Source organism: Hipposideros armiger, unplaced genomic scaffold, assembly GCF_001890085.2.
Source record: "Hipposideros armiger isolate ML-2016 unplaced genomic scaffold, ASM189008v1 scaffold_469, whole genome shotgun sequence".
In the NCBI taxonomy this organism is placed as follows: domain Eukaryota; kingdom Metazoa; phylum Chordata; class Mammalia; order Chiroptera; family Hipposideridae; genus Hipposideros; species Hipposideros armiger.
Window position 1 is genome coordinate 482,351 of NW_017731819.1, and position 17,524 is coordinate 499,874.

General features: G+C 48.6%; 1 protein-coding gene across 5 annotated transcripts; it reads left to right on the top strand.

Annotated features, from left to right (window-relative positions):
- Nucleotides 1–158: 158 nt before the first annotated feature.
- On the top strand, nt 159–14,689 carry LDLRAD1 (low density lipoprotein receptor class A domain containing 1). 5 transcript variants are annotated; one of them, XR_002126654.1, is made up of 7 exons: nt 159–255; nt 752–806; nt 3,364–3,492; nt 5,724–5,861; nt 7,756–7,884; nt 9,086–11,459; nt 13,152–14,689. XR_002126654.1 is itself a non-coding variant. In XM_019666379.1 (6 exons), the coding sequence occupies exons 1-6, from the start codon at nt 235–237 to the stop codon at nt 9,232–9,234; spliced, it is 621 nt and encodes a 206-aa protein (XP_019521924.1). In that variant the 5' UTR covers nt 159–234; the 3' UTR covers nt 9,235–11,888. The 5 variants fall into 5 exon arrangements, 4 of the variants coding, with proteins under 4 accessions (XP_019521924.1, XP_019521925.1, XP_019521926.1 ...); XM_019666379.1 differs by lacking the exon at nt 13,152–14,689 and having other exon boundaries at nt 9,086–11,888; XM_019666380.1 differs by lacking the exon at nt 13,152–14,689 and having other exon boundaries at nt 3,367–3,492; nt 9,086–11,888.
- Nucleotides 14,690–17,524: the final 2,835 nt, after the last annotated feature.

Consider the following 17,524-nt stretch of genomic DNA (forward strand, 5'->3'; position numbering starts at 1 on the left):
GTTGCCCTCAGACTGCAGAGCAGGGAAGGGCTGGGCAGGACCAGGGCCCTCCAGCCCTTGCCTCCGCTTGAGAGGCAGCCTCAAGGGGACTGCCCACAGGAAGGGTGCGGCCAGGTAGGGCCTCCTGCCCTACCTCCTCCAGGCTGCCCTGGTGACAAGGCAGGAAACGGTGAGCTGCACTGGCCCCAGTGCCTGGAGGCTGCAGCTGGGAGCTGGGAGCCAGGAGCCTGAGACATGAACAAGATCTTCCCCCAGGTAAGATATGCCCTGACCTGGGGGGAGCCAACCCTGGGGTAAGGAGTGGGGGGTGAAAAAGGGAGACTCTGAGATGGCTCAGCAACCCCTTGCCCTGGAGGCTGCCTCTCAGCTTGTAGGGGGCCCTAAGGATGAATCAGTTACCCAGTTCTGGTGTGAGTGCTGGGAGGGAAATAGGAGGCCAGGGGAGGGAGCCATTGACATGATGGGGGCATCAGGGGAAGCCTCTCTGAGGAGGAGCCACCTGAGCTGGTTTGAAGGATGAATGTTTGCCAAGTGGACAGTGGAAGCAAAGGCATTCCAGGCAGAGGGCACAGTACAGACAAAGGTGTGGAAATGTGAAGCAGGTTTGATGAATTTGGGGTGTTCAGCATGCTGGAGAGTGAGGGGCCACATAAGGCTCTTGGTGACTCTTGTGAAAAACTCTTCGGTGTGGCTCCCTGAGGCTGGACCTCGTCTCACTTAAGCCCACCCCTCACTCTGTTCTCTTGGGCAGGGGGATGTCAATGGCGTTGCTGCTGCTGGAACCAAAGCCCTCCCTGGAGGGGAAGGTAAAGGATGGAGGGCCTGGGGACAGTGCCCTGTGGGCTGCCTCCCCAGGTGGTGTTCTCTGAGGCTGGGCCTTTGCTACAGAGGCACAAAGAGCTCTCGCTAAGGCTCCCACTGTTCCTCAGACCTCTGCCCCTATGTGACGTCATTTACTCCGATTCCTGGCTGGCCGTGATGACAGCCACCTGATGAACAGGGTTGTACCTTCTCTCCAAGCACAAGCATTTGTGTGCTGCCTACCTCAGAGGCACTGTACCAATACAGTGTCCACCTGTAACCTATAGGAGAAAGCTCTGGAGTCTAATACCTGACCTAGTAGGTGACCTGCCCGATTGTCTTTGCCTGTAAAGGATAAAATAGGTGAGATCACACACTTGTTTAGCACCCACTACATGCCACTTACCATAGGACCAGGACAATTCGAAGGAAGGAACACACATTTATTGAGCATCTATTATTAGAGTGCCCTGTCTTGGTCCACATTTGATCTATGAGGAAACACACCCAGAGAGGTAGATACAAATAATAGCCATAAAGGACCAAGGCCCTATTATGTGCCTGGCACTGTATGGTCTCTTTTAATCCTCAGGACAGCTCTGAGAGGGGGGTCTTGTAATGGGGCAATGACAGATGAGGCAGCTGAGGCTAAAAGAGGAGGGGTAGCTCGGCCAAGCTGGGATCCCACACAGCTGGGCGGTGGGAGAGACAAAATTCAAAGCCCTGGTGGCTTTGTTGCTCCACACTGGTGTTTATTTCATGGTAGGCACGACTGGAAAAAATGGCCGCCTTCTCCCACCTGTCCAGAGGGTGAAATGGCACCTAAGTGCAACATCTTCACCTGGCCATGGGCCTCCGTTCTGCCAGTTCTGCCTCGAGTCTCTCCTGTGACCCCAGCTTGCCCACAGCCTGTGCTACACAAATATTTTGAGGAGCGGAGCTTGGCTGACCAGGATGCATTTCTTGCCCAGCCTCATGCCCTCTCCCTGGTTACCGGAGTTTACACTGTGTTCAGCTGACAACAAGGGAGCCGCTGACTAGGCTGTAGGGGTCACCGGTTTTAGATTTATGCTCCATCTCCTATCATCTCCTTTCCCAGTGCACCCCATCCCGGACTCCAGCCACACCAGGACACTTACTGTCCCCCCACACCATCCACAGGCATTTATTCCTCCTACGCTCTCTGCCTGGAATGCCCTCTCCTTGCACCCTCCCCTCACCTGCCTGTAGAAAATCCACCCTCCTTCAAGCACCCATGGCATGGCACCTTGCTCACGGTTCCTTAACTACACTTTTTACCTGGTTCTGTGAGCTGCACAGGACAGGTCTGACTGGTGGGCAAGCAGAGTAGGTAGCTCCACAAATGTGAGTAGATTGGCTGGCAATGACCTGAACTGACTTGAATTGGGGCCCTTCCCTTGTCTCCTGGATCTCTGGATCAGAGTATTCACAAAGCACCTACTATGTACCTGCCTCTGGGCTCGACCCTGGGGACACAGATGCATCAGACCTGCTCTACCTCTTTCTCTGAGATAACTGAGGCCCAGAGGACAGCAGGTGTACCCACATTCTGCTTTTAACCTGTCCATGTCTTGTCTTCTAAGTGCAACTACAAATGTTCAGAGGCCAACCTGAGCTGTGACTGCTTTTGTGTCCTCTACAGAGCAGGACACCTAGTAGGTCCTCAATAAAGCTTTCTTTCATTATTTTACAAGCAAGCAAAATTAAAGGAGCAAAATAAGTTTAAGGAGCAAGATGTCTCCGATTATCATTATTTCCACAGTGCTTAGGGTACAGCTTGACACATAGTAGGTACTCAAACATGAACAATAGCTAAAACCTTTATAGCATTTACTATGTGCCAAGCACCATTCTAATACATTAACTAGCTTAGTCCTTTCAACAACCCTAGGTAGGTAATATAATCTCCATTTTTCACATGAGGAAAACAGTCACAGAGAAGTAAAGTGACTCCTCAGCAGGGCCCAGCTGGGAAGTGGTGGAGCTGGGGTTCCAACCCGCACCCTGGCAGGCTGCAGAACGCATATATAGGTTGACGTCATGGAAAGAGCCCTGGCTTTGGCGGCAAATAGGAACTCACATCCCAGCTCCGCACGAAGTGACTTGGACCTTGTCTTCTCTGAGCCTCAGTGTCCTCAACTATGAAGTTTGTTTTAAAAATAAAGCTGTGAAGGGCCTGCTATAGTTTCTGCCCCATGGTAGGGGCTTGATAAGCAGGTGTTCATCTTTCCCTGTCTCCTGAGGAGACAGCCTCATGGAAGGGCAGGAGGGTGAGGGTGGTGGGACAGGGACCTGGGACCCTCATCCTGACTGCCACTCACCAGCTACTGGACCAGGGACCTACGCTGGGTGGGGGCGGGCCCACAGGCAGAACAGAGAGCATCTTGGGGAGCTTAGGAGCCCCCTCTAGGAATGCCCTTCCTGCCCCAGACTCCCAGGTGGGGAGGGGCCACTTGTAGGAGGGGCGGGTGTGTGTGTGTGTGTGTGGATTCCTGGGCCCCAGGACTGGCTGCTCCATTACTGGTTTCCTGCTCCACACAGCAGGCTGCAGCCCCTGCTGCTGCTCCCGCCAAGGGGCCTGCCTGTCGGCCTTTGTGCTGCTCCTGCTGGCAACTCTTGCGGCCCTGATCGCGCTGGTCACCATCCTTGGACACCCACCACGTGCACCAGGTCAGGGTGGTCAAGAGAGGGTGGGTCAGGCTTGCTGGGAGGGGATGGGGGGCACCGAGAGATGGGGGAAACCCGACCTTGACTGCCTTCTCTATGAAGTGACTTTTGGACAATCCCTTAGGGTGTATACATAGACATGGACACACACACTGACATATACATGTCTCTGAGCCTCCATTTGCACATCTATAATATGAGCTATGGAGAGGACCCAGCTCTGATGACCCACCTTCTCCAGGAAGCCTTCCCTGACCCCAGGCTGGGTTAGAAGCCTGGTCTCGGCCCCCACAGCCCCTGCACTACTTCCCCTGGCCTGGCTGTCCTGGTGGTGCCGTCTATCTGTGTGTCTGCCTCGGGGCGTATCTGATACACCCCTTCGGCCCTGGCATCAGTGGTGAACCCCAACACAGTCCCTGCCCTCACAGAGCTAACATGTTGGAGAGTGACATGAGTATTAATTAATCAAATAAGCACATTAAGGCAGGGTTAATGGGGCTCTGCGATCTGGAACAGAGGCTGAATGAATGATGGAATGAGTGAATAGATGAGTGAGTCAGAGTGGGCACCTTGAGAAGGGAAACAGAGCTGAGGCATGAAGGAAAAGTGGGGATTGGTTAGTGGAGGCAGTGGCAAAAGCATCCCAGGACCAGCAACATCACATGGGGAGTCCCTGGAGTGGGAGAAAACATGAGGAGAAAGAAACTGTGAGGCCAGTGGACACGAAGGGCTAGAGCAGTGGACAGGGCCAGGTGCTTCAAGGCTGCACTTGAAGGAGGTCACCATCCAGAGAGCCATGGGAAGAGGGTTGAGCTGGGGTGGAGTGCCACCAGATCTACCTTTCTGACAGATGGCTCTGTAACCAGGTGGTTGGGGGTGGGGGTTGTAAGGGGACAAGTTAGGGGCGGGGGCAAGCCCTCAGTTCTCTACATGCCTGGGCAGGAACACGGGCACTGAAGGCAGATGTGCACAGGTGAGGAGTTGCGTTCATGTGCCTGTGTGTAGGCACATGTGTGTCCCTGTGGTTATGTGTCTGTGTGTGCATGTGTGTGTCTATGTGATTGTGTGGGCACACCTGTGCATGTGCATATACATTGATGTATGTATGTGTAGGTGTGTGACAATGTGAGTGTCTCTGAGAGTCAGTCCCCCTCACACGAGCCAAGGCAGTTCCAGGAGCTGAGAAATGGTTCACATATGCCCAAACACACAAGCACAAATCCACTCCCATTTCTAACTTGCATGCATGTGTAGACACGTGCATGGCCTGCAGATGCTGAGGCAAGGTTTCATATGCAATTACAGATGGTGCCAAAAAATGTATACACTTTTTAAGAAAGGAAAACTGTATTAAAATTGTAATGCTCAATGTATACTGATAACAAAAGTTGAAAACAAGTCATGTTTGACATGGATCCAGGGTGACCTCCCAGCGCATCTTCCAGTTGCTCTCCTTTACTTCTTTGGGGCAGCCCTGGGGGTGGGTGTTCCCCCTCAGCGGGATGGAAAGGAAGACTCTCAGAAGGACGTATATGTTTAGATGTCTGCCCGCCATTTCTGGACACTGGGAAGGCAGCCCTGGCCTCGGGAAAGAGCCAAGGCCTGGCTTATTAGCTGTGTGGCTGGGCCCGTCGCATCTCTCTGAGCTTTCCTTTACTCATCTATAAAATGGGGCTAATGATGACACTTCACAGAGATTTGGGGAAACAATAGACTAAAATTGTGAAAGTGCTTTGCAGGCCGTAAAGCGATGCCCAGATGTAAGCAATCATGGCATAACAGTCCCCAGCCACCCCCATGACATTGCTTCTAACAACCTAATCTGGCACCAGGAGCTCCACCATTAAAACCATTTCATTGACTGAGCCCTGTCCTCAGGAGCCTCCTATGAGACTGTCAATAAGCTTTCAGTAAAAGAAGGAACCATGACTTACTCTGCACTTTCTATGTTCTGGGGTTATGTAAATTTTCCCAGTGGTCCTATGGGGTGTGTGCTGTAATCCCCATTTTGCAGACAAGAAAACCTGAGGCTCAGAGAGGTCGAGGCATCTGCCCAAGGTCCCTCAGTTGCCATGTGATAGAGCTGAGACTTTGTCCCCCAGTGCCAAGACCAGTATCCTCCCCACTGCCCCAGCCCGTCTGGCCAGCTAAGGGTGGGGCTCAGGTGTGGGAACCGGGTGATGCCTTTGTGAGTACCACCCTTGACCCTCTGGGGTCTCCCCTTGCCCACTCAGGGGCCCAGGCCTGTGTGACGCTGACGAACAGGACAGGCTTCCTGTGCCATGACCGGAGCAGCTGCATCTTGGCCAGCGGGGTCTGTGATGGCATCCGCACCTGTCCCCACGGCGAGGATGAGGACGAGGCCTTGTGCCGTGAGTACCTGCTCAGTTCTGCCCCTGTCCCAGATGCACCCTCAAGGGTCCCTTGGAGGTTGCCCTCCAATTCCAACTACCCCTGAAGCCAAACTGAAGCTCAACCATCCCCGAAATCTCCAGGTACCTTTATGTCCTCAGGCCTTTGCATATATGAAGCCCTCAGCCAGGAACACCTGCCTCCACCCGCACACCTACGTACGTGCCCACACTAGTGAATGCCTTCGCTCTGTGCGTCTTCATGTCCAGAGAACCTGCACTCAAACTTCATGGCAGAGTTCAAGTGTTACCTCCACCAGGAAGCCTTCCCTGTCTCCCAAACTAGGTTAAGGTCCCTGCTTTGGGCTGCCACAGCCCCCGTGCTTCCCTGTGTCCCAGCCTTAGTCACCTTGGCACATTTGCCACAGCCATCCGCTGTGAACTCCTCTGGGGCAGGCCTGGTCTGCTTGATCTTGGCCCCAGTGCCTGTCACAGGGCATGACACACAGGGGTCTGCAGAATGGTTTGCTGAATGAGTGCAGGAATGAATCAGTGAATGGGAAGATCTGGTCCCAGACCTTAAAGACCTGACAGTTCTCAGGAGAGAGGAGCCAGGACACTTTCCATGGAGGAGGGAGAGAGCCTGATGAGTTGGAGTGGGTGGGGTGGGGGAGCTAGTGGGAGGAGGGTCATTACATCACAAACCCTCAAGACTAGAAAAGATCTTAAAAGTCACCTTGTCCATGTCCCAAGCCCCTCTATAACGAATCCAACACAGCCCACCCAGCTTCTATTTGCACTACAACTTGAGGCAGCTGCACCCATCATTGCATGGTTTTTCAATGGGAATGTCTCCCTTGTCCTGAGTTTAAAGCTGCGTGCCAGTAGCATCCTTGATTAGTTCCAGCTCTGCTCTCTCATCGACCCCTGCCCCCCCACAAAGCCACATTTCAATCTGTCTCCCATGGATGATGGTGTACTGGATGGATTTGGAAATTGCTTTCTCAACCCCCATGAATGCCCCCTTCCCCAGGCCACACTCTGAACCCCACAGTCATCCCTCTCCAGGTTTTCCCCACTCCACCAGCACTCCACAGAACACATACCAACTGCCCATGTCCTTCTCCCTGTACAGGCTCCGAAAGCATTTCTGACGTTTCTAACCAGCTCTGGCTAGTCCAAGGAACAAAGGCTTTCTCCCTCTCAGGTTTGAGTTATACCTGTAGTTAGGTGGCCTGAATCACATTAATTTTTGGTAGCCCTGTCACACTGCTGCCTAACACAGAACACACTTTCAAGAAAGGTGCTCTGACATCCTCTCATAAGAGGTTCTGGGACCCAAGTGCAAGATTTCACATCTATTTTTTTTTTTTTAGCTGAGGCATCCTGCCACCTGTTGGCAGCTCAGTGACTGCTCAGCTCAGGCCGGGACTCGAACCATTGTTGCTCAGAGCTCAAACTCTTGAGCGAGCTCTTAACCAACTGAGTTACTCAGTCGGCCCTTCACATCTATTCTTATTATGTTCCAGTTGGAGGAAGCTTCCTGGAGGTGAAGGAATTTGAACCTGGACTAGGAGTGGAATGGTTTTGGATAGGTGTCAAGGAGGACATTTGTGGAGGGAGGAATAGTGCAGGCAGTGGTGTGGGGTGGGGATGCACAAGACCTGAATAGGGAATGAGGAAGGGAGAGGCAGCTCTCTGGGCATCTTTTTAGGGGTACAGGGAAAGAACACTCCTCTCGTCTTGACTCAACCTCCTCCCCAGGAACCTTCTCTGGTGCCCTTCTTTGGATGGGTGCATGGTGACCCTGAGTTTGGCAACTGCCAGGGTGGCCGGGACCACCCACCTCCAGTAGCCTGGAGACAGCTGTGGCCAGATGTGGACTTTTCCTCCTGCCTCATCTGTCCCTCTGTAGGAGATGTGCCCCAGAGCCTCCCTAGTTTCCTTGTGGCCCGCTGTGGAGACCCGGCTTCCTGGATCTACTCAGACCATAAGTGTGATGGGACCAACAACTGCGGGGACTGCTCAGATGAACTGAGTCCAGGTGGGGGTCTGGGCACAGGTGGGACTGGGGCAGGTGCCCAGGCAGTGGTCAGAGGGCAGAGGTTGACCAGGGCATCTCTGAGGTTCCCCTCCCTGCATCTCCTCCTTGCATCCTAGGGGTGGAAGTTTTCCACACCTGCTCGGATGCCTCCAGTGGAGGGGTGCTCACCACCACACTAAGTGGCTCCTTCTGGAGGTTTATTCTTTGCTGGGGAACTTACTTTCAAGGACACAGATGAGGAAACTGGGTCTCAGAGGGTGATCATGCAAGGAGTATGTACGTGGCCCAACTGGGAATTGAACTTGAGTTTCCCTCATCTCCTCTGCACCTCTCAACAACCCTGTGAGGAAAGCAGGGCAGGAATCACTGGCCCCAATTTATATGTAGGTAAACTGAAGACAGAGAGGAGAAGGGACTTAATACAATGAGTGATAGGAAGGGAGCTCAAATGTAAATCCAGATCTCCTGACTCCAAGTCTGGTGTCCTTTCACTGCCCTGGTTTCCTTTCCATCTCTTCCTGACTGTTCAATCAACACACATGGTCTGAGCACCATTGGGGGCTGAGCCTGTGCCAAATTCTGTGGGGGGACATTCAGGAGCCAAACATGTCCTACCCCTAGTTCTCACATCATACTGATGAAAAAAGGAAGTGTTGAAGACCTGGGGAGGTTTTTTTGGTATGGGGTAGGGGTTGTGTTAAGAATCAAGGAAGACTTCTCTCAGCATTCAAGCAGGCCTCAGAGAAAAGACAAGGTTTCAACAGGCAGAGGCTGAGTGTGCAGGGAAGAATGCTGGAGGCCCAGGACAAAGGAGGGAAGTCTGTAAGGCCCCCTCATGGAGTCCTAAGTGGGCTAGTGTGGCTGAGTCAGAGTGAGGGAGGCAGGATGGGCTGGGGAGACAATATGCACCCCCTTAATAATTGAACATTGACCATGTGCCTGGCACTCTTCCTTAACAACAACCTTGAGTAGATAAGGAAACTGAGGCTCAAACAGGGTGAGAGACTTGCCTGAGGTCACCTCGCCAATGAGTTGGGGTCTAGATTCTCTCTTCTGCAGGGAATAAGGAATACAGTCAACCTATGTCAGATGCGGTGGAGCTTTGGGGAGCTATGGCAGGTGTCAGAGCTAGGGAGTGTCCTGGTGCACTGGGCGTTCCAAGACACTGCAGCTTCTCTTCTGTTGGCTCTTGTCCCCCCAGTGACTGCATGCCCACCCTGTGGCCCTGGCTGGTGGCGCTGCCCCTCAACTGTCTTCCAGTATTGTGGCTGTATCCCAAGGAGCCTCTGCCGGGACCACGTGCAGCACTGCTCCGACTGGTCGGATGAGTACGGCTGTCCTGGACCCTGAGTGGGCACCCAGACCGGAGCGGGAGGCTGTTTGGAATGGCACTGATAACCCTTTATATGAGAATCAAATCCAAGAACATGAGGGCAAGAAGGAGTCTTCAAGATCGTCTGATGAGATCTATGCACTGTCATCTCTGAATAAGAATTCTCTCCTGCATTAAGATGCCCAGCTTCTCCTTGAATGCATCCAGTGACAGGGAGCTCACTACCATGTTAGGCAGCTCCTAACAAGGATGAGGGGAATCTGCCTCCATGATTTTAGGTCTGCCTCTGGGGCCCCACAGAGAAAACCTGCTCCTCTGCTCCAAGACAAGCTTGCGGATCCTGACCTTATCACCCCATGGAACAAAGATAAGTCTGGGACTCAAACACCAAGTTGAGGAGCTTAGCCCTTAGGGATGGTACATATGGGAAGTGTATGCCACTTCCCGTCCATTTGGTCCCTAAGGCAGGTCTTGCTGGGCTAGGCTGCAGTCTTAGCATTTTTCTCATCTCAGTAACCCTAGCAGGTCCTACTGACTGATCACATGAGATTACACCTGAGACAGGGCATTTGTCATCCTGCCAATGGGAAGCCATCCAGGAGGCTCTGAGCTGTAGAGTAGAAGGTCTGGAGAAAGCAGCACTTCTGTCTGTCCCATTCTCTACCCTATCACTCCCCACCCTCTACCCCATGACCAGTGCCCAGCCAAACAGCCCAGGTTTCTTGTAGTATGAATTGTATGTTGTTGGTTCCAAAGTCTGAGCGAATGAGCTATTTCTCTGCATACTTTTCTAGCTTCACAACACCCAGACAGCCAAGGATGGATGTCCGCCTTAAACAAATGAGAAAACTGAGGCTCAGAGGGAGAAATGACTTGCCCAGGATCATACAGCACAGTCAGTGCTGGAACTGGGACTCACACACAGTCTATGATATCCCAACCCTGAACCTTTCCTGCTATCAATGTGATTATATTTTGGCAGAGTGGGGAGGGGGGCGTGCAGAGTCCCTGTGGGGTATTTTTTAAAGTAGATTGAGGGTCAGAAAGTGTCCCACCCTTATTCTGAAAGAGAGACTTGGAATTTGGCCAACAAGAGTGTTGCTGTTGAGGGACAGAGACATATCCGCATTGGAAATTAAATAAAATCAGTTATATATATATCAGTCTCGTGTGAGTTTTGAACTGAAAATGGGCAACTAAGAGACAGGTGAGCCCTGATTCATTCATCACTCACTAAACAGTCTCTTTGTACCTGCTTTGAGCCAAGCCAGGTGCTGGGCACCCAGGAGTGAAGAGACCTGGGTCCCAGCATACGAGGAATGCAGGGTCTCATAAAGGAGGCACCTCACACTGTGGAGATGGGTGGGACAACAGGAGTGCACCAAAGAGGGGCCTCTGGAAGCCAGTACACAATCGTGTTTCTGACCCTCATGACCTGAAGACAAGCTCCTGGAACAGGGCTCCTCAGGGATCCTGCCCGAGGGACAGTCAGCCCTGGATGCTAGCACCTTTGGCTGAGTTTCTGTCCAACTGCAGCAAAAGCAAGGAGCTGCGGGCATGCTAAGGGCATCCTGGGTTCTGGTGACTGATCCAAGGGAGCCTCCTTCCCAGAGGAGGGGCATTTGGGCTGGCTCTGGAGGACGTCCAATAGTACAGGCAGAGGAGAAGGGCATTCCTGGAGAAAGGCCATTGAAACGAAGGCACGGGGGTGTGACAGGGTACAGTTCAGCCAGGGAATGCCAGTGTGGTTCAGGCCAGGGTAGCCAAAGCTTCGACGGGAGGGGACAGTAGTAGGTGACCAGTGACAGGATCCTGGAGGGCATAGCGTGTCACACTCATCCTAAGGATAGTGGGTGTCATCAGGGCATGATAAACAAGGACAGTATCTGGAGCTACAATGAACTTTAATTACAATAGTCCAAGCAAAAGATGCCAGAGCTTGGACCAAGTGGGAAGAGAAGGGGGATGATTAAGGGCTACTTACTGGTGGAATACACGGGCCTTAGGGCTCTGCAGAGCGGGGGTCAGGGGGAGAAGAGGAAGACAGAGGAGTCCGGAGGCCTGAAAAGGAGCACCTGACCTCCTGCCCTGGGCCATGCCTTCTCTAACAGGACGCCGGTCTCCAGGGGAAGAGAGAGGGTTGACCTGGCTCCCGGGGAACAAGAAAAAGTCCAGAAGCTCATTCCGGTGCTCAAATGCCAACATGTTGCTGACGTCCTGAACATCAGCTGTTGAAAACAAGGTTGCTGGGGAGAGGCCGTGGGAACATGAGCCTGTGTTTGCTCATACCAGTCAGCCTCGGTGGTTCAGGCAGCAGGAGAGCACAGTTCCCGGCAGGGGCTGCCGGTGCTGCGGTTGGGCCTTACAGGTGGACTTCGGGGGTCATCCAGTCCTGGTCTTCTTCAGTGGCCTGTGGCTCTTCTCGGAAAAAACGCCCAGAGGCACCGGCACCGCAGGCTGCATATCATTTTACCCTCCCTTCCCAACCAAGCCCATCCACAGGCCCCTGGGGTTACAGATGCTTCATTTGACAGGATGTTGATAAATCAAGGCTGAGACCAACTTGTCCAAGTTCACTCAGCAAGTCAGCAGCAGACTGAGGACTAAAAACTAGGTTTCTTTTCTTTTCTTAAATTTAAATATATTAGGATAACATCGGTTAATTACATTATGTAAGTTTCAGGTGTACAATTCTATCATACATCTGTATATCGCATTGTGTGTCACCACCCAGTCTAGCCTTCTTTTGTCACCATATATTTGACCCCCTTTACCTGTGTCTGTGTCTGAGTTTGTTTGTTTGGTTTCTTTGTTACTTTTTGTTTTATATCCCACATATGAGTGAAATCATACAGCTCTTGTTCTTTTCTGTCTGACTGATTTCACTTAGCATGATACTCTCAAGATCCACCCATGTTGTCACAAATGTAAAAGCCAGGTTTCTAGGTACACACATTAGCCCTTGGCAAGCACTTACTGTGAGCCAGGCACTGCGCAAGGAGTTTTCCCTCTCATTCTCTCTACAGCACTCTAAGGGAGGTACTGCTTTTACAGGAGGCTTGGACAGGTCAGGCAGCTTGTTGCAGGGCACATGACTGGTGGGGTGCAGAGCCAGGTGTCTGGGCACTCAGCCAAGGTCGTTTGCTGTTTTATGTTATGCCTCATGAGGTCTGGAAGCTTCCAGTGGTGATGATGCCTGAGCAGGGCCATGGTGGAGCCAAGTGGGAAGCAGGGACAGGGCAGTCCCAGCTGAGGAGCATGAAGCGGTCCCCTATGACTGGAGAGTGAAGAAGTGCCTCAGATTCTGGGCTGCAGGGAGTGGGTTTGACTCCAGGCTGCAGCGTGCTGGTAGAGGATGTCTGCAGGAGGAACATACTGGTTTCCTCCTTCTGAAGAGGGGCTGCAGAGAAGGTTCCCCTCCTCTGTACGTTAGGTCTAAGGATGTCATGGTCAGACTACATTGCAGGCTGTGGAGAGGAAACAGTGAGATCTGCAATGTGAACGCCACTTGGAAACAGTAAAGCTTCTAGTAGAGGAAAGGGGAGTGCCAAGCGCTGTGCTAAGGGCTTGGGTGAACATTAACAGCCAATATTCAGTGAGCATTTAGTACACTGCAAACTTCTGTCTGTCTTGTCTCCTGTATCTCATTTTCTCTAATCCTCACAGCCTTTCCAGGAACCTGTTTTGGTTATGCACACTTTACAGAGGCATGAAATTGCTTGCTTAAGATCACACAGCTTTTAAAAGGCGGAGCCAGAACCAAAGCTTGGTAGGCCCGAATCCAGAGCCCACCATACCCTCTCCGAATGCCCACTGTTTCTCAGCAGGGGCTCCTGGAGCCCAGGCCAGGGGGCAGCAGCCTGTAAACAGGACATGGCTGGGGCTAGCAGACAGCATTTGTTTTTTTTCTTATTTATTGGTTCTTCCTTTTCAGAAAGCAGATGCGGTAGCAAACTCCCCAACAGCATTCCATAAACTGGGTCCAGAAAGACACAGAGCCCAGGGCAGCCAGCCAGCGTGGTCCCCTGGTTCACATCAGCAGAGCAGGGGATTTAGTGCCACAGTCTGTAGCGAGAACCCAGCAGCCTGAGTCAATATTTGCCATCTCCCAGCCTCCACCGCCCGGCTCCAAGATCCAAGATCAGTACTTTAAGTCCGACAGGTTCTTTGCTGTGCAAACATGAAGGGATAGATGGATGGAATTTAAAGTGGCTCAGCCTACGTCCCAGGATTTGGACTGGAAATTTGGTTTGGTTTAACCCTCTGGCATCACTGTTTGCCTGGGACTCTCCATTCATCCTTAGACTCACGAAACCACAGACATCAGAGCTGGGGAGGAGCTCAGAACCCAGCCCGGCTTTTGACAAGAGGACACAGCTTCCCAAAGAGGGAAGGGGCCAGCCTAAAGTGACACTGCCTGGTGGCTGCCACTGGGATTCTGAGGGCCACCCAGTAACTCCAGGTCAAGGTAGAATCAATTTCTCTGAGACCTTTAAAAAAATTTTTTTTAAGTGAGATATAATTTACATACAATGAAATACACAGATCTTAAGTATACAGTTCAATGAGTTTTTAAAAACAGCTTAATGGAAGTATAATTGACCTACAATAAGCTACACATATTTAAAATGTACACTTTCATAAATTTTGCCATATGTATATACTCATGAAACTATCACAATTAAGATAATAAATGTGTCCATCACTCTCAGGTATCCTTGTGCCCCTTGGTAATCCTTGTGCCGTTTGGTAATCGCTTCTCCTCGTCTTCACCTCCATACACAGGCAACCACAGATTTATTTTCCATCAGTATTGAGTAATTTGTACTTTTCTAGAATGTTATGTAAATGGAATCATACAGTATATACTTTTGTGTGTGTGTGTGTGTGTCTGTCTGGCCTCTTTCACTCAGAAGACCTACTATGAGATTTATCCATGTTGTAGCATGCCCAATAGTCATTCTTTTTGTTGGTGAGTAGTATTTTGTTGTATGGATATGCCATAATTTGTGCATTTCAGGGTGCAGAGATGCACTCTTCACTTACCCATTCATTTGTTAATGGATTTTGGGTTATCCCCAGTTTTGGCTATTACAAATAAAGCTGTTATAAACATTTATGTACAATTCTTTAATGCATGTATGCTTTCATTTATATTGGGGGAGTGGAAGGGCTGTATTTGGTAGGTGTATGTTTAACTTTTTATGAAACCGCCTGTATTCCAAAGTGGTTGTATCATTTTACGTTCCTGCCATTAGAATATGGCAAGCTCTGTATGCTTGCCAACATTTGGTATGGTCAGCCTTTTCAATTTTCACTATTCTAACAGGTGTGTTGTAGCATCTTATCGCAGTTTTACTTTGCATTTCCCTAATGATTAATGATGTTGATCATCTTTTCATGTGCTTTTTTACCATCCATGAATCTTCCTTGGTGAAAACCATCCATGTATCTTCCTTGGTGAAGGGTATGTTCAAGCCTTTTTTTATTTTATTAAATCGTTTGTTTTTCATTATTGAGTTTTGAGAGTTCTTTACATATTATGAATACACATCCTTAATCAGAAACATGATTTGCAAATATTTCTCGTAGTCTGTGGCTTGTCTTTTTGTTCTTTAACAGTGTCTTTCAAAGAGCAGAAGTTTTTTTCAAGCCAGCCAAGTGGCTCAGTTGGTTAAGAGTGTGAGCTCTGAGAAACAGGGTCACCGGTTCGATTTCCACATGGGCCAGTGACGCTGCGCCCAAGCTGAGCTGCCGTGTAGCTGTCAATAGGTGGCAGGATGGCTCACCTGGTGAGAGCACGTGCTCCTAACAACACGGTTGCCAGTTCGATTCCCGCATGGGATGGTGGGCTATGCCCACCCGCAACTAATATTGAACACAGCACCTTGAGCTGAGCGGTGGATGGTGACTGGACTTGGAGCTGAGCTAGCTGCGTCCTCCGCAACTAAGATTGAAGGACAACAACTTGGCTGTTCCCCTTCCCCAATTCCCCAATAAAATCTTAAAAAAAAAAATAAAAAAGAGCAGAAGTTTTTCATTTTGATGAAGTCCAGTTTATCAAACTTCTTTTTTATGAATTTTGTTTTCTGTATTTAAGAAATCATTGCCTAACCCAAGGTCACAAGGATTTTATCCTATGTATTCTTCTAGAAGGTTTATGGTTTTAGGTTTTATAATTAAGTCTATGATTTATTTTGAGTTAATTTTTGTAGATGGTGCAAGGAATGAATCAAATTTTTGTTGCGGTTGTTTTTGCACATGGAATTCAATTGTTTCAGCACCATTTGTTGAAAAGACATTCCTTTCTCTATTGAATTGCCTTTGTATCTTTGTAAAAAAAATCAGTTATCCATCTATTTGTGGTTTATTTGTTCCTTTGATCTATTTGTCTATCAATACCACACTGTCATGATTCCTGTCGCTTTATAATAGGTCTAGAAATTGCATAGTGTTAGTCCTCCTACTTTGTTCTTTTTCAAAGCTGTTTGGCTATTCAAGGTCCTTTGCATTTCCATATGAATTTTAGACCCAGTTTGCTAATTTCTGTAGAAAAGTTCTGTTGAAATTATTATTGGGATTGCATTGAAACTACAGATCAAATTTGGGGAGAGCTGCCATTTTAACATTGTTGTGTTGTCTCACCCATGATTACATTATATCTCTCCCTTTATTTGTTCTCAGTAATGTTTTATAGTTTTCTTCCTTTGTCTGATTTATCCCTAAGTATTTCATATTTTTTGAGGGTAAATAGTATTTTTAAATTTTAATTTCTAGTATATAAAAATACATTTAATTTTTATGTATTGATCATGTATCATACAACCTTGCTAAACTCATATTAATTCTAGTAGAATTTTTTTTTTGTAGATTCCATCAGGTTTTCTATATAGATAATCATATAGTCTATGAATAAAGGTAGTTTTATTTCTTTGTTTCCAATCTGCATGTCTTTTATTTCTTCTCTTGTCTTAGTTCAGTGGGCGTTGACAATTTTGAGTAGGAGTAGTGATAGCAGACACTTGCCTTACTGGTCTCATACATTCCTGATCTAGAGGAGAAAGCATTCAGTCTTTTACCATGAGCGAAATGTTACCTGTAGGTTTTTTGTAGATGCCCTTTCTCATACTGGGGAAGTTTCCTTCTATTCCTTGTTTGTTGAAAGTTTACGTCGGGAATCGATGTTGAATTTTGTCAAATGTTTTTTCTGCATCTATTGAGATGATCTGTTTTGTTTGTTAATGTGGTGACTTACATGAATTTCTTTCCAAATGTTAAACTAATCTTGCTTCCCTGAGCTAAATTCCACTTGGTCATACTGTATTATCATATATCTATATCTCTATATAGCTATATCTATATACAGTAAAACCTTGGATTGTGAGTAACTTGTTTTGCAAGTGTTCTGCAAGACAAGCAAACATTTCTAATACATTTTAACGTGGTAAACGAGCAATGTCTTGCAATACGAGTTGTTAGTTTCCAGAAGAAATTATGCTCACAAACCAAGGCATTACTGTAGTTGGATTTGATTTGCTAAAATTTTGTTGAGAATTTTTTCACCTGTGTTCATGAGGGACATTAGCCTGCAATTTTCTTTTCTTGATAAAGTAACGTCTTTGCCAAGTTTTGGTATCAGAGTAATGTGGGCCTCATACATGGGTTGGGAAGTGTTCCTTCCTCTTCAGTTTTCTGTAATAGTTTGTATAGAATTGGTACTATGTCTTCTTTAATATTTGATGAAAGTCAGGAGTGGAGCCACCTGTTCTTGGAATTTTCTTTATAGGAAGGTTTTAAACTAAAATTTCAACTTCTATAATACCTATCTCTTTTTGAGTGAACTTTGGTAATATCTTTTAAGGAATTTATCCATCTCGTCAAACTTGTTGAATTTATTGGCATAAAGTTATTTGTAATAGTCCCTTATTATCTTTTTAGTATCTATAGAATTAGTGGTAATGCCACCTCTCTTATTCCTAATATTCATAATGTGTGTCTCCACTCTTTTTTTCCTGATCAGTTTAGCTAGAGGTTTGTCAGTTTCACTGATATTCTCTTTTTTTTTTCTTTGTTGGTCTTGCTAGAAATATACCATTCTGTATGAGAAGAATGTATATTCTGCTGCTTTGGGAGTCTATAAATCAGGTCTAGTTGGTTCATAGTGTACTATATCCTGCTGATTTTCTGTCTACTTCTTCTATGAATTGAGAGGGGGTATTAAAATCTCCAACTAGCCACTGCTTTTCTGAAGAGTAAGGACTGTTGCAGCCTGGAGCCCTGGTGGCCAGAGACCATTCCCCTTTTCTA